Source organism: Nipponia nippon, unplaced genomic scaffold, assembly GCF_047370975.1.
Source record: "Nipponia nippon isolate SJK-2023a ecotype South Korea unplaced genomic scaffold, ASM4737097v1 scaffold_62, whole genome shotgun sequence".
NCBI lineage: Eukaryota > Metazoa > Chordata > Aves > Pelecaniformes > Threskiornithidae > Nipponia > Nipponia nippon.
Window position 1 is genome coordinate 257,320 of NW_028262383.1, and position 16,502 is coordinate 273,821.

The following is a 16,502-nucleotide window of genomic DNA, read 5'->3' on the forward strand; positions in this document are numbered from 1 at the left end:
TTCCATGTATTACAAATCATGTTTGTCAGGTTAATGCACACAACACAAGCAGTTTTAACAAGCACGGTTTATATACATTGTCAAGTATCAAAATACATTGGTTCCAAGGGCTTATTTAGGTACTGTTGCCTCCTCCACTGTTCTTTGCAGCAGCTCCTGCTTTCTGCAGCCGGCTCACACTCGGTTGCCGAGGCATCCTCTGGGCAGATCCTTCCCGGCTGCTCCTTTCTGCTAGAACCTGGGTCCCGCTGATAGCAGAACTGGTTTTATTTCTCCCTGAATAAACACATACATACATTAATTTTCAAGTCCCAACCCTATGTGTCACCCACACAGCATCTAAGCTGCAAGCGTTCCTTAGAAATCATGCAAAAGACAAAATTGTATTTGATTTTGCAAATGTATCCAAGCATCCAGCACAGAAAGCGAATTTGTGAATTCAGCTCAACCAGTATCAGGGCCACAAAACCAAAACAAGCTGCAGTAGGACCATTCTTAATTTTCATCAGGTTTAATCTACAAAGTAACCAGCCACTTTGTTCTTTAAACACTGGCTTTGTTCTTTAAACACTGGCCTTCATTTAGCACAGGAACACCAGCACTGCAAACAGCACTTCAAGAAGAACATGAAGAGCATCTAACACCTCAAGGTTGGGATGAGTGAACCAATGTGCCAGTAAACCCTTGTCTTCATATCACTTCTGTGTCTTGATGAGCAAGTTTGGATTTCCTATCATTTTCCGGGGTTTCCAGGAGTTCAGACTCCTACACAGGACCTATTCACAAGTTTTTTTACTGTGTTCAGAAGGTAAGAGTTATCCTTCTGTAGGCTCAACTGACCACCTCTAAAATGCAACACGACAGCAGAGAGAAGCAATGGGTAGAAAAGTAGAATTTGAGGGAAGCAAGGGGCACACAGCCCACCCTGCTGGATTCAGCTAGTGGACAGAGTGACAGACTGAGGTGTGCTGCAAACAAATGACAGGAGGGGATAAGCGAGGGAGACTGACTTTTCCTCGCACTGGAGAGAACTACTTCAGATGAGAAGTAGGACTCACATTAGGAAAGATAACAAAAATAAAAGAAACATGAGGTAAAAGGGTCATAGCTTTTACTAAAGATAGCAAGCTCCAAGAAGCATCATAAAAAATTAATGGCAGCAAGGAGAAAACAAAACACAGGAATACAGTGAGCTGTAGTTACTGTAATTGCATGCAATTAAAATGAAGAGTGACATTTTAGCAATTGTTATCAGAGCAACTTCCAGGATACCAACAGATACTGCACACATTGGAGTCTCCATGGGCATGGTTTGGAAATCATCATCTTGGATCATTTCTGCTATGGACAGTGGACAGACTGGAGACATGTCTGTTTTACTTACCAAACTCTCCTGTCTCCTTGGAGCAGCTGTCTGAGAACAGGGCTCACATCAATACCACAAAAAAAAAAGAACCACAAAGACAACCTAAGAACTTCTGAACAAAGAGTATGTGGCCCCTTCCTATCTGTAAAATTTGACAGACTAGGGTGGCGAAAGAAATGCATTCACTTATCCCAGCCAAGTCAGGTGCTCTTAAAAAAGTCTGTTATTGTAAACCACACTACTGATCTGCCAGCAGTTATCAGCCCAAGCCAGCCAACCAGCCTTGCAATCTTTCTTTGTAGCTCAAGCACTTTAAGCAGTTTCACTAATGCAAGTATTGTCCATGAAAACAAACAAATTACACAAAGACAATACATGATCTCACAGTATTCGAGAGAAAAATTGGCAGGAACAAAAAGCATTATAGTTCACCATGATGCTTTTAGCAATCCAGGACCATGTCTATATGTGAATGCCCTCACATGTATCTATCCAGTAACAGTACAGGTCCTCAACCTGTGTACAACTCTAACCATGTGCACATGCAAACAATGGTTCCATTAAGTGCTACTGGGAGTCAGGCCCTTGATCTTCTGACCTAGCTGAAATGACTTGGGAAGAAATAATCACTTTATTGACGAGAAGCTGTGCTCAGACAAAGCATATGTCCTCCATCCTCTTAGCCTCAAAATCACAGTAAAACAAACCAGTTACTTCAACAGCATAAAAAACAACTGTATTTTTGGAAGCATCCTATCTAGACCTACGAACCAGTCAAGAACAGCTCACGAAGCATGCAAGGACAGGCATGGTTTGTGCACTTCTGCCAGTTAAAACATTATCAGAGATAAACAGGGTCAATTAATACAAAGCACAAAAGACTTGGAACAAACAGAAACTCTCTGTAATTCAAGTACTACAGACGGATTCCACTGATATTTTCCTTGGTGACACAAAATGTCCTTATGTTGGAAGTGTCTGGCTGTCGTAGAACAACTGCAGCCCAAATAGTTATGGATGCAAGAGTGAAGCCAAAAGAGAGCTTAATCAAATACTTCCCTCCCCAGAGATGACTCCAAAAGCAGCAGCTACATGTTTATCTCCTCAAGAGACAGACATAGTTTGAGAAGAATAGTATATGCATGCAAGCAGTGGCAGAAGTGTGCCCTACCTACCTCTGACTGCTAGCTCTTCCCATTTAAAAACAGCAGTGCCTTCTGTGACCAGGCTGCTCACTGGACACATTGATGCTGACCATCTCTGACAAAACCCAAGGCCGAAAGGCTACAGCCACCTCTAGGAGAGGACCACCACCAGATATCGAGGCAGGAGTCTGCAGGGTGGCATAGTGCAAGAAGAGAAAGCTTTAAGTAGCAGAGGGAGGAAGAAGCACCTTCTTGTGTCAAGCAGGAGGCAAGTGAAGACCTATTAGATTCAGGAAAGGAACCTCCCCCCCCCCCCAGTTATGCTTTTAGAAGTGGAAATATAAAGCTCTTATCTTTCGGTCTCCTCTCTGCTCAACCTACTGCTTGCCCCAGGGGATCCTTTCCCACCTCTGAGCAGTAACAAGGACTACAGATTTTCCTCCCACTGGTAAATAAATAAATAAAATGCTATTGGTACATTTACTTGTAACACAGTCCGGGATATCAGGACTGCAACAATCTCAAAATATCTCCCTTAGTGCATACTGGCAATAACTATGGGCCAGAGCAACCGCAAGGGTAGATTTAACTTCTCCAAAATCCTGCTCCTGTTTCTGTCTCACAGTAGGGCTTACCCCAGCGCAGTAAACCAGCCGGCCTTTCTAGACAAGCAAAGACTCAGTTTTAGGTCTGAATAAAAAAAACTTGTAAGAGCAGAAGTCCCTCCTTCTTGCAATCACTACGTGTTACTATAAGGACTAAAGAGACACCTTTTGCCCAATCACCAGAAGTGCGCACAGTGATGGGACTCACTTCAAATCTCATCACCTCCTGACCGTGGAAAAATCTCAGACACAGCCAGACTTCACCCTCCAAAGCAGTCCCAGTATGTGACTGTAGCTTGTTAACTCCATCCTTTGCCAGACTGCCAGGTTCGCCCTGCAGTCTTCCTTGCAACCCTACATAACTATCACAAGTCCTCTTCTGCAACACAAACCAGCAGGTTCTCAGGTCTTCGAAGCTGCTGCCGTATCCTTAACAGCTAATACACACATGGCACATTGGGCTCTCGCCAGAGCCAAAACATCACCCCTGCTAAAGCAGTCTCCCTGAGAAGACAGAGTAAAGAGGACAGGTAAGACTGGCAGAATATGTCTCAACAAACCCAGTTGAGTTGTTTTGAAACAGAGGAAGAGGAAAAAATAAGAAGATGGTTTTCAAATGCACCTTCCAAAGCAGCTAAGACCTTAAGTATGCATTGAGCAGAAGGTCATTACTTAAGCACATTTCCTCTTGCAAACACTTATCTGAAGAGAAGGATTTGGAGAAAGAACACAAATAAGTTGAGACCTACACAGGCCCACAAATCACCTGCACAGAACTTCTATCCTCATCTCTTCTCCAGTAAGCCTGTTTCCTCAAAACAGGTTAAGTATTCAACTGCATTACTAGATGTCACCACAAAAGCAAGCTTAAATTAACAAGTCCCAGATCCTATTCAAGACACTGACAAGCCTCCTTAGGTGCTGAAATATCTCAGTTTAACACATTGGCTAAGAAGCCTCTAAATAAGATGTCTGAAGGTGGGTTAAGGTACAGAGCAATTCCCCCCTCCCAGAGCAGAGGTCTTCATTAGTCTGATGAATCTCACAGTCCTTTTCCAAGGCAACTCTCTGAAATAATCCTTCATCTACACAATGGATAGATTCTCCCTTACTCTAGTATCCATGTTACCTTAGGAGGCTGCAAACTTAACCATCCATGAAGTGTCTGGTTTACTGAATACAAGGTTTTCATTCACTTTTTCCACTCTTTTGAGACGTGGCTCTCTTCAAGGCTGCTCAGCAGAGCCACGGGAGCTCCTCTCCCATCCACTGATCAGCATGAAACGCACCAGCCTTTTCCCGACAAATCTTCCTGTGTCCTAGTTGCTCCTCATTTTACTAGTTTTCACCACCACACTTGGGATAGTCTCCTTTCCTCTCCTTCTCTTACACACAGATTACAGAAAGGGAAGATGGAGAAGAGGTCCGTCATTTTTCTCAAAGCGCTCTATTCAGTCTATATTTATAAGATTTTCTGAGTTTTTCATTGGTTGGTTGGGGGTGAAGAATGAATTAGCTGTCACTCGTGAACTCACATCTCATTGCTTTGCCACAAAGCTGCACATGACAAGTCTGGCATTTACAGCATTCCTCTAAATCCCTTTTCTTTCTGTTAGTTCTTGCCTTGCACAGCATGAAAAAGAAAAAGAAGCTTGAAAATCAGCCTGAAAAGACATACTAAAAAATTATCCCAGTGCAGTGTTTAGCTCAAATACCCAGCAGAGGGGAAGCCTCACAGCCTCAGGTAAACCTAGAAACCTTCTGCAGGGAAAGCATGATAGGAGAGAGACCTACACTGGCCAGAGATCACCAGTCCTCTCTGCTACTTGCTCATGGTGACAGTGCTGCCAATGCCATCTGAGTCCTGGTTTTAGCCATCCATCCGCATTAACTTGCCCATCCATGTCCATCACACCTAGAATATATATAAAAAAACATTACACAAAACCACCCAGGCTGCTGAAGGGATCCCAATACCTTCAGGGAATACATCTGCACAGTTTCCTCTTGAACTGTGGCCTGTTCAAAAGCCACCAGCTTCTCCAATGGACACAGCCACGTACTTATAACTAAATCACTTGGCTAGTTTGCAACAGGATCTCACCATACACACAGCGCTGCAAAGAACATAGGACACTTAAAAGAAAAAGAGTATGGAAGAAGCATGTGCCTCTTAAATAATATTTTTTTCCCTTAAAAACGTTACTCAGACAGGACGAAGTCTTTAACAGATTCCTTCCCCAAAGACAGTAGTGCAGGTTGCATCACGGCACATAATACAGCTTTCTCCCCATTCAAAAGGTAAAGATTCCATAAAATAACAAGTATGTCTAGACTTTAGTTTTCAAAGTACATTACCCAGAGCAAAATATATTTTCATGGGAATGATGAAGCCACCTATTCATTTGGGACTAGGTCCACATCAGGTTTTAAGCTTTCCAGCCTAGACCTTTTGCAAGTTATTCCCAGCATAAGGAAAAAGAAATAAAAGCTGTTTGTCTGCTGTTTCTGCTGAAGTAGAAAAAGACTGCTTCACTACCTCTCACTTGTATTTTGAGAGTATCAAAATTTATTATCACCTCCCGGGAGAAGAAAGGAGCTGGAACTTTTAACCAAGGGACCTCCAACCATCCAAGAAAGCACAGTACAGCTGAGAGGTTTTTTAATCAGTTGCAAAATAACTGACATCAGCACCTGCAAACCAGAAAATACTTTATTGCAATTTCTGTATCACAAGATGAACAAGGTCTATAAATTGAAACTATTCAGTTGCTGATGGACTAAAGAAATGCCTACAATACAGAAAAGTTAAAATTTAAAAGAAGGGTATTCTGGAATGGGAGCCTGGGGGGAAGGAAAGCAACTCCTCCACATCAGGCTTGCTCTGAACATAAAACTTCTTGCCCTGTGTAATTAGCATGTCCATCATTTCACAAAACAAGAATAAAGGCCTCTAACTCAAAAGGTTTAAACTCTACTGCTTATGGTAGAAAGAGTTGGAGGGATCGGGAGTTGCAAGATGAAGATCTGGAAGGCAATCTAACTGCTCTTTACTGAATTTAGGAAATCCACTTATTGGAACAGTATTGATGAAGTACCAAAAAAAACTGGGTATGAGTGAAGCAACTAAGTAAGAAAACCACGATCAGGACCGTAATGGTCCTTTGATTAGTCATAAGTCACCTATAGATCGCTCCACAGATTTTTTATTTTTTTTTTAGGGAAGACATACAGACCATGAAGTATCCCACTACAACATTTACTGGTGCGTGGCACGATTTAAGAATGCATTACTATGAGTTAGATACCGTGGATATATTTAATCTACATTTAAAGCATAATAGCCAGTATAACCAACAGGAAAATTCACTGTATGATGTATAAAAACCAGATTAAATACATGTAAGAGAAATCCTTAGCATCTCTGGGGAGGTTCCCTCCACCTTATCCAAGCTCCACATAGCATTATCCTTGTCAGCTACCTTATCTCCTTAATACTGCATTACAAATCTCGCATTGAGATGAACACTAAGATAATGCGAGGCTGAGTAAGTGGACTGTGAGTATAAGAGGAATGCAAAGCAGCTAGCATGGCCAGCCAGCAGTACCCAAGAGTGATGCCAGTCACTGTGGGTCCTTGCAGCAATAGTCATCATCCCAAAAGGCTCACCACAGCTAAAGACAGACAATAAAGAGAAAGTGCAAGAAATAAGAAGTGAGAAAAAGGGATGAAAAGGGAAGGCTACAAAACACAAGGATGGCAAGACAAACACAGAGGGAGGACAAAGTTGGCAACAAGCTGCATAGTAGCGAGAGGGATATTTAGGAAATAATTAAACAGCAACACTTAGAAAAGACCTTGATTGTATCTAAGTATTTACACAGGAAGAACGTAGTAACAAATGCAGGGGCAGAAAAGGAACTTATGATTCTCAAAAAGCATATTTTCCATGCAGACAAGGAAAGCACACCTCGTGAACCCTTCACCAAGCCCATGGCTGGTGGTAGGCTCAGTGCCATTTCCAACAGGCACCCAAATGCAACGCAGTTTCACGGGGCAGGAAAGCATTCTGACCCCTGCTATGCAGAACAGGAGGCTGCAATGGTTCCTTGCAGCCTTAAAATCCATAGACCAGGTGAGAGGTCTACAAGAGACAAGATTTTGAAAAGCAAGCTCATGTTAACACCACGTTTAGTAGCTGGGGCAAAGCTCTAGGAAGTAACTTTATGGAAGACACTTGGGCTGGGGAAGTAGGGAATGGGGAAAAAACAGTTGGAGCGCAAAGAGTGAGAGAAGCATCAAAGAATATTCATCAGCCTAGGAAAAAGAGCAGAGCATTGACATATGCATGTCAATAAAGAGGTAGAAAACTGCAGGGAAACCACCAGGGGCTTGAGGGTTGGCTGACGGGAACAGAAAGCATGGAAATAATATGCAGGAAAATGGCCTATGTAACTACACAAAGGCAAACAATATACATACCTAGCCTAGGCCAAAACCAACACCACTGTCCTAACGGGTATGCACACCCCCTCCTTGCATGCACAGAAAGAAATTGCCCAGATAGCCTTTCTCTTTAAAATCAGCTCTTTCCCTCCCAAATCAACAACTGTTGAGGAATCATTTTGAATGCAACTTGCATGAAGCTGTATGTAGATAAATATGCCAGATGGATGCTCCAATACTCAAACACAGTAATTTTGAGCCAGCTATCGTGAATTCAGTTACCAGCAAACACAGCTCCATGCAGAACACCATGGCTATTCTCTATAGGAAAATGCAAAATAAAGTCATTAATATTAGACTCCCTGTTGCTTTAGCTGTAAAAAAAGCTGAAATAACTACCGGGGGGCACACACACCACACCGTCCCCCCGCTACCAGTAGCATTGTTCAGAAATGCTGTAAGACTTTTTTTAGCTGCTTTAAAAAACCTCCCTGCACCATGATGGGCTGAGAAGCCTAAGCCAATATCTCATCGTTACTGATAAAACTTGATCAGAGCAGTCTTGGCTAATCTTTAGTGAGACCTGGATTACTTCAGCCACTTGTCTGTCTTCTGACAAAGGAGGAAGCACGGGAGAAAGAGCAGGCACGCAGAGCTGAAGGACACTGTGCGAAGCAGCTTGGCAAGCTTATATAGGACAGTCACTGTTCTTTGCATTAGCACAAGGAGCTCTGGCTTTATCAGCAGTCACAAGTCCCAGCTGTGCAGAGGAGGTATCTCCCATCTCCAAATGCTTGGTCCTGCATGGAAGCCGCACCATCCTCTTCTTAAACGGAAGCAGCATCTTCCAACAAGAGATGGCAGGGCCAACAGCAGATACAGCTTTGGTTCCCCTTCCCCGCAGCAGCTCCTAAAGAGAAAGGAGGCAAGGCAAGCCAAACGCTTCTGCAGAACAGATCCAGCCCAGAGGACACCCCCAGTCACTCTATTAACACTTACCCAACTCCTCAATGATGGACAGTGCCCAGAACTAGAAAGCTCAGTGAACAAGGAGTGATTCCTCCTCCTCTTCAATTTGAGCTAGCTGTTTGTTTCTCCAATTTAAGGAGAGAAAATTACTCTGCTGTAGATATGCTGATTTTAGTGGGATCTTTATTTCAGCAACACACTTTCCCCCAAGGGCTACAGTAAAACAAGCTCCTGTCTTGAGCTACAGATAGTTCAAATCCTAATGCAGCCTAAAGTGGTCCAGTAAAACACAGACAAGACTGGCACTGATGGCCCAGTTCTGCTTTAGATCATTACCAATTTCCATGAATTGAGACATCTCTCCGGACACCTGTTTGTTTTCATGACCTTCAACCAGGAGTCCTGCACATCTTTCTCAGACACTCCAGGCACATTGCTCCAAGTGTCTACACAGCACTGCGGCATCAGATATAAGCTAGCCAAAATTTGCACAAAGCTGCAACTAAAGCTGCAGAAGCTTGTCCCCTTGCACTTGATGCCCATCTTAGGTCAGGCTGGGCACTGAGCTAACATAGACTCTCCTTTGACTAAATCACAGCAAGTGCAGACATCTGCCTTCCATCCGAGAGGCTACAGAAACATATCCTCACAAGGAGAGCTGGACAAAATGTGTCCTCTTCTGAATGTTAATGAGATCTTACCAGTACTTCGTATACTCACAGAAACGAGGATGCAGGATTAAGGTTGTGATAAGCCACCGCTGAGCTTAAGTTCTGCTCAAAGAATTTTCTGAGAGAGTTAGCTTTTCAATGGTGGTTTTATTCACAAAGGAATTGGCTGCTGTCTAACATCAGTGGGTGCTGGGTGACAGCAAAGTCACTTGGGCTGACAGAAACTAAAAAGAGAAGGTTTCATTCAAAGTGAGATATAGCTCTAATATAACACAAGCTTCCAGAAAACAAAAAAAAAACCCGACACAGCTGGGAAGACCAAATCTTCTAGGAAGGCATGCAAGTGCTGCCGATTAGAATTTGGTCAGGACTGAGTGTGATGAGAGAGAGGAGGCCAAAGTGCCCCTCCATCATCATTACTGAGCACCAGCTTGCAAAGAGAGCAAATCCAAGTTCAGCATTTAATGTTTTACTACATGTTTGCAGTGAAACTGTGGCTTGATGGGCATGATCCTTCTGTCTCAGTAAGCTGCATATGATCTGGTGATCTCAGTGCATCAACTAGCCCTGAAGATATATTTTAGCCTTGTGAAATAAAGCAGCGATGTGAAATAAGCAACAGGAGACACTGAAGGCCAAACTAATACTGTGAACATTCACCATGAGCAGTGCAGAGCTATCATCATCTTTCTCTGAACTTCACTACACTTCTCCCTCAGTTCCGAGGGCTTGTCACAGTGCACTCAAGGATCTCAACATGTCGATTTTAAAGGGAAACTATGGAGAAGAAAGTCTGGCCAGAGACACTAGGACTGCAATCTGACGCAGGCACCATCTTGGACCAGGAGATGCTCTGCTGAAGATGCAGAATGAACATCCTGGATTGATGCAGGCACAATCGAATCAAGCTCGCAAGCCAGACACTAGTTCCTAGAAACTCACAGCCTCTCTAAGGTGCTTGCAGCACCTCAAGCTGGCAGGAGGCAATGATTAAGGGCATATCGACTCTACCTGAGGGTTTCTGGCTTTTCCTCTTGAGGAATTTACTGCTGACGGACAAAACAAGTTGCCATCTGACTGTTTCAAATCTGAGCTGGCCTACTGCTAGCCAAAGCTAGCCCATGGCAGTAGCCCAGAGCTAGAAAAATCTCATTTTTACAGAAGTGCCACAGAAACAGCATACATGAGAGAACAAAAACTAATCCAGATTAAGACAGACAGGAACAAAAACCTTACCAAAGTTCCTTCATAGTTTGAGTGGCCCATCACACCTGAAGCACCAACAAAGGAGAAGAAGAGACAGCAAAATTTAGCAGCATCTTTTGTTCAAAATCACTGCTCTTTTGAGATGTTTCCTCTCAACATGGTACCGGAATAGCATGCTGCTTCTTATTTAAAATATCCAAGTGCTGCACCTCTCTCATTTTGCTCAGGAAAAAGCAGTCAGCCAGGTGTCGTCTTTTTCCCCTGTGCAACTTCAGAGTCACTTCTCAGTCACATGTAAGGCTGGTCTCTTTACCACAACCAACTTCTCTGCAAGAAATTCTTAATCAAGAGCATCTCTTGAGAAAGGGAAACCTGTTCACAGTGAAGTCCATGGAGTCCTGGACACTTTATCCACACGCTCCGATTCCCATTTGGGCTTTAGCAAACTTCCTCTGTGCAGACACCCTCAGCTGCTCAATGAAGTGATTCTCACCCATTTACCATGTGGGAATCCACAGCAGAAGCGGCAGGCTCTGCTACTGTAAAGGTGCCTCAGATCGTGGCATTATCAACCTTACCCTAAAACTGACTGCTTATAGTTGGTCAAACAAATCTTGTCTTTCAATTTCACTTTCTATAGGACTTACCACCAGACTTGCAAGCACAGCCATGAGAATAAACACCTCCTACCACCAAGGCAGCCTCAGCCGTGAGACTAGCTAAGCTGTAGTACACTATCACAACAAGGAAACCTTACTTTCCCCCCACCCTGCTCCAGTTACCTATGCCAACAAAGTTTTTCTTTCTTGCCCCATTCTCTGTGTTCCCAGCACAGTCCTTGCTGACAGTTACTTCTCAAGTTTTGCTTCAAAATTCATCACGGGTCAACAGAGACCCATCAGCTACAACAGTTTTCACCCTGAAACAGAGACAGGAAGGGAGAACAGGATACACAATATAATTCAACTTAACCTCAGCCATTTCTACGCTCCCACTGGCAGAACAAGCGCATCCATGTTACTGGTATGGCAGTGCTGAGGTGTGCAGCAAGCCAAGCTTTCCACATGCAATTTTGTTCTTGGCAACCACAGACAATGATCTCAAAACCTTGCTGTTTTCGCCATTGCCCTTTTCTACTGTATTTCTGAGCACAAGAAAAATGAGAGCCTTTTCACAGTGAATTCAAGCTTAGTGACAGCAGACTTATTTTAGTTACCTCTTTTTAAACCTTTTGGAAGTAATCTACAGAGATTGTGAGCTACCAGCCAAAAGTCACTTCAGGAAGTTCAAGGAGTAAGTAAAAGTTTTATTAGAACTGGTTTAGGAAAAAAAAAAAAAAAATATATATATGGCACAGCTTCAAGGCTACATTTGTTACCGTCCACCAAGATTAGAGCATTAACAAAAGATAATTACATTCAAAAGCAGTCACTATTTTAGCCAACAATCCCACACAGCCTCCCATTTCACTTTCCCACCTAATTACAATCCACCGGGCATGGAAGCCGCTGGAGGAGCAGCAGAAGCCACCACGGTACACGGGGACAGAACAGAGGAAGCACTGCAGCTCCCCTCGTTTTCCAGGCATTCCTAATGTACCAGAAACTTTACTTTTTTTGAGTTAGATACAAGTGAAACAGCATTGTGTAATACTGTGTATTAAGGATTTGGGTTTTTTTTGTGAAAGGCTTGGAAGGCAGAGCCCGGAAGCTACAAAATCCAGGGCAAGTGACTCCAGCAACCTCTCCCCCCGACATACCGCGCCGCTCCTCCACGCCCGGCCCCCTACGCTGCGTAAAAAGAATAAAAATTAAGAAAAAAGGGTGCGGACAGCAGGCGCAGCGGCCCGGGCCCGGGGGTGACGGGGCTCTCTCTCCACAGGATTCCACGCAAAGCCTCCGCCGGGCCGGGCCCCGCGGCTCACACCGAGCGGGCCCCTCGGGGACCGGCCGAGCCCCGCCTCGGGCCCAGCCGCCCGGCCCGCGGCCCCCTCCCCGCGGCGGGGCGAGCGGCGCGGCCGGCGGGAGGGGCGGGGAGGCCGCGGGGCAGCGGGCAAGCCGCGGGAGAGGCCCGGGAGAGCGGCGGGCGGACCCCGAGCCGCAGCGGCCGCAGGGCGGAGGCGAGGGGGAGGGGGGCGGGGGCCTGGCCATCCTCTGGGGGCTCTGCACGGGGAGACACGGGAATTAGGGCCCGCCGCCGCCGTTCCCCCGCCTGCCACTCGCCCCTGCCCGCCGCCTACCTCGGGTGTCGGCGGGGAGCGGCGCCGGCGCGGCGGGGGGTCCGCCCTCAGGTCCCGGCGGCAGCCGCTGCCCGGCGCACATGGACTTGAGCACCTGGAAGACGGCGAGCGGCGCCACGTTCATGCGCAGCAGGTCCAGCAGCACCCTGCGGGGATACCCATCAGCGGCGGCAGCGGCGGCACCGGGAGCACCGGCGGTCGCCCCCGCCGCTCACCGGAACACCTCCGCGTCCAGCCCGCTGCCCGCCGCCTGCGCCAGCTCGAACAGCTCCGCCTCCTCCGCGCTCAGCAGCTGCTTCCGCCGCAGCCGCGCCTCCGCCATCGCCGCCGCCATCCCCGCTGCCGCCTCCGACATGGCGGCGCCCCGCGCGGCCTCACCGTGAGCGCCCCCCTCCGCTGCTGCAAGGCTTAGTCCTGGGCACGGCGGGCTTTGCCCCGGCCCGGCTCCTCCCGCCCGGGCCCGGCAGGTGGCAGCCGCGCTCCAGCCGCAGCCGAGGCCTGCCCGGCGGGGTGGGGGGTGCTCGGCGGGGCACCCGGGCCTCTTCCACTCTCACCCTTCCGCTCCCCCGAGGGCTCCTCTGCTGTCCTCCGGGCAGGGTTCCCGCTCCCCAGGTCCGTAGAGCAGCACTCATGGTGATTTCCGGATGTCTTCCCCAGGTTGCCCTTCAAATTCATTGTGGGCTGCCTTGCTGCATGCCTATGTGTACCTCCTGCGAGCTTTCCTGCCTTTTACACTGGGACATGCCTTCAGCTCACTGGAAGATGCCTCTCAGTGGCCTGCCCTTCCCTCTCCATATAGTTAAGCCAAGCTCCTTTCTCGAGGCTTTCTTCGTTGCTGGTGGATGCCTGCCCTGGACCTCCAAACTAGAGGACATCACCCACGAGGTTGTGGTTCCCCTCACCAACTCTCCAGCTTCTTTTCCACAAGCTGTCACATTCTTGGCTGAGCAAAACTATGATGTTTCTTTATTCCTACAGGAACAGACATGCTAAGTATATGGTGGGGGAGACCACACTGAGGATAATGAGCTTCCTTGTATCCACCTGTCTGTGGGCAGGTGTACATGTACTCAATGTAGGCAGCAAACAAGGACACTCCCACCCCCTTGCTGCATTTCTTCTTGCATTTTTTCCTCTGGAAGACAAAAATAGCTGGTTGTCCTCATTGCTGTGGTCATCTGGGTGACTTCTCCTTGTGTGACCATCCTGTGTCCCCCAAGTGATTCGGATCTTGTATCGCAGGGGCCAACTCTGGATGCTGGTTTTAATTCCCTGTCCCTGGACAGGGGTAGGGTATGGAGCTAATGAGAGGCAATGGGAGCGCTTTGGGCTGCCGGCAGCACAGCAAATTTGGGTGCGGACAAGCCATACATGTCAGCTGCCCCATGGAGCTACACACAGATAATCATCCATGTTCACGTACCCAACTGTCCGCCTCTGCCAGGCGGCAGCATCTGTAATGTGCGTCAGTTCCCAAGCCAGCAGAAAGCATCTCTGGCATTGCATGGGGAAGAAAATTGGAAATTTGGGTCTTGAGTCACACTGTGGTGAGGAGACATCAAGCTGAGATTGAAATTCCTCTATCTATCTAAATGGAAATGAGCAGCACCTCCGCCATGTCCCCACTCCCCCTGTCCTGGCACATGCTGAGACCACAGACAGACCAGCTGTGCTGCCAAATGGATAGCAGAGCTGGGGGGAGGGGGCACAATGCAGGGATGTCCCCCTTCCCGGCACCACCACAGGAGACCCTGTCTCATCCCTGCATCAAGCCACGGGAGAGAGATGCTCCCACTCCACACCCTGAGCAACATGCAAGCGTTTCAAAATCATCACCTGCCACAGGGTGACCCGACCTTGCATTCTGATGGGTGTTCAGCCTCGCTAACAGACAGGCATTTACTGCAGCTGCTAAGATGGGAATGAGATGTATGATGATAAAAGGATCTTGCTGCTAATGGCCCTGTGCGGGACCAGCCCAGCAGGGACAGTTATCATGGTGCTGATAACCAGAGCAGCTGCTGCCAGCGCAAATTACCATGCTGTCTGCGGGGCCAGCAGTGGCAGAGCCACAAAGCCTGGTGTTGCCCTGAATGATGGACTTTCAGAGGGACCCTCAGCTGAGCAGGGCAGTGTGGGGTCTGTGATGCAGAGGGGACTGGGCAACATCCCTGTGCTTGCTCTCTTGCCTGCTCTGGCATATGATGTGCTGCTTCCTTTGGGACTGGCTAGAAATAAAATGCAAGCACAAGACCGCTCACCACATGGGTGATGCGCTCTCCAGCCCTTCCTGGTCCCACCTGGACCGCTTCCCTCAGCCCATGGCATCTGGGAGCTTAGCTGCAAGTCACAGCAGAAGAGGCCAAGACACTTTTTTAGGTCAGCCCCTCTCTGGAAAAGAAGAAAACCAGGAACCACCTTCCCTACAACAAGCTGGAGAAGTCTCAGCTTGTACCTCCTCCTTCCTAGACCCAGCCAACTCCAGCTGGCAGCTCTCCCTGCATGCTCTGGTCACTAGCATCACAAACAGGGCTTGAAGACTTTCCCAGGGCAAGGAATGGGAGGAGTCTCTGATATCCCAGTTTTCCCCTTTTGCTCTCCCAAGTCCACAGGTCAGTAAAGGAAGTCATTGGAATCCCATAAACATCCCCTGAGAAGACCTCAGTTACTGGAGCTGCAATCTGGGGAAGACCTGGGACTCTGGCTTAAATGGCATCCTGGATGCTGGGTCTTGCTGCCTACTACAGGCACCCTCCATTACCTCTGTCAGGACTTTAACACCTAGTCACCACACAGCCCACAGTTTCCAGAGCAGAACAGCTCAGGATGGTGGTGCTAGGCTGCATCTCAGCCCTTGTAAGATGCGGTTATGAGAGGGGTAGAGCAGATGGGGGCAGAGGAGGCTTGGACAGCCTGTGTATGCAGAAGGAAAAGGGAATTAGGTGCAGCACAGAGCCCACAGTCTTTACCACAAATTACCAGCTAGATTTGGGGGGTTGCTCAGACATCAGGACACAATGCTAGTACCTTGCACACATGCAGAAAGCACCACTGCAATGTGCCTGCCCAGGGGCCACAAGGGAGATGCATGGGAAAGCAGCTAATGCACATGCAATAAATTAGGATGTTGTGAGCACACAGAGACCATGCTACACCACATGGAGTGCCTACCCATTGCATATGCAGTAAATCCAAGAGTGCGGAATGCACAAGGGGCAAATCAGGCAGACTGTTCCCCTTGGAGAGGGGCAGTGGCATTTGTGAGAAGTGACTCAAGGTGATCTACACAGAGGCAATGAGATACAAGAGCCTTCCCTGTAAATCAGGACACGCTGTGCATGGTCAGAGAGAGCGCGCTGAGCGCAGGCACTAAAACCAGATGTGCTGTGAATTTGCAGAGAGGTAACCCTTAATGCGTGCAGTAAATCAGGACACGCTGTGCATGCGCAGAGAGGCTGTAATGCTGCATATGGGCAGTAAATCACAGTGCGCTGTACATGCGCAGCAAGGCTACCCCATACAGGAACAGTGAGAGAGGATACACATGCAGAGAGCCCATCAGTCCCATGCAGGCACAGATTGGGACTTGCTGTGCATTGCCATTTAATGGAGAAAAATTCAGCATGCATACATTTATCCTGGAAATTAAGAGAAAGACTGTAGCTGTGCAGGTCATCAGGCTGAGCCTGATGAGAAAGACAGAGAATGCCTGAGGCAGGACCACCAGATGAGGACACACTTTGAATGCATGAGATGAGGGTCAACCAGGGGGGTGCTGCATGAGATCGGGGAGGAAAGGAGCAAGGTCACCTCACTGTGAAGGAAGGACCAGATTTAGGATAACCTGGCTATGG

At 47.4% G+C, this 16,502-nt stretch overlaps 1 protein-coding gene across 17 annotated transcripts; it reads right to left on the minus strand.

The window, feature by feature from the left end:
* Window positions 1-13,051, minus strand: LOC148051252 (mitotic-spindle organizing protein 2-like). 17 transcript variants are annotated; one of them, XM_087738229.1, is made up of 5 exons: window positions 12,864-13,049; window positions 12,649-12,794; window positions 4,911-5,031; window positions 1,385-1,410; window positions 1-276 (listed from the first exon to the last, which is right to left on the minus strand). In XM_087738229.1, the coding sequence occupies exons 1-5, from the start codon at window positions 13,001-13,003 to the stop codon at window positions 116-118; spliced, it is 594 nt and encodes a 197-aa protein (XP_087594355.1). In that variant the 5' UTR covers window positions 13,004-13,049; the 3' UTR covers window positions 1-115. The 17 variants fall into 17 exon arrangements, 12 of the variants coding, with proteins under 12 accessions (XP_087594355.1, XP_087594362.1, XP_087594366.1 ...); XR_015700232.1 differs by lacking the exons at window positions 1-276; window positions 1,385-1,410; window positions 4,911-5,031 and adding exons at window positions 5,817-8,473; window positions 8,563-9,427; window positions 10,440-10,474; XM_087738236.1 differs by lacking the exons at window positions 1,385-1,410; window positions 4,911-5,031 and adding an exon at window positions 10,440-10,474 and having other exon boundaries at window positions 12,864-13,048.
* Between the last annotated feature and the right edge of the window lie 3,451 nt (window positions 13,052-16,502).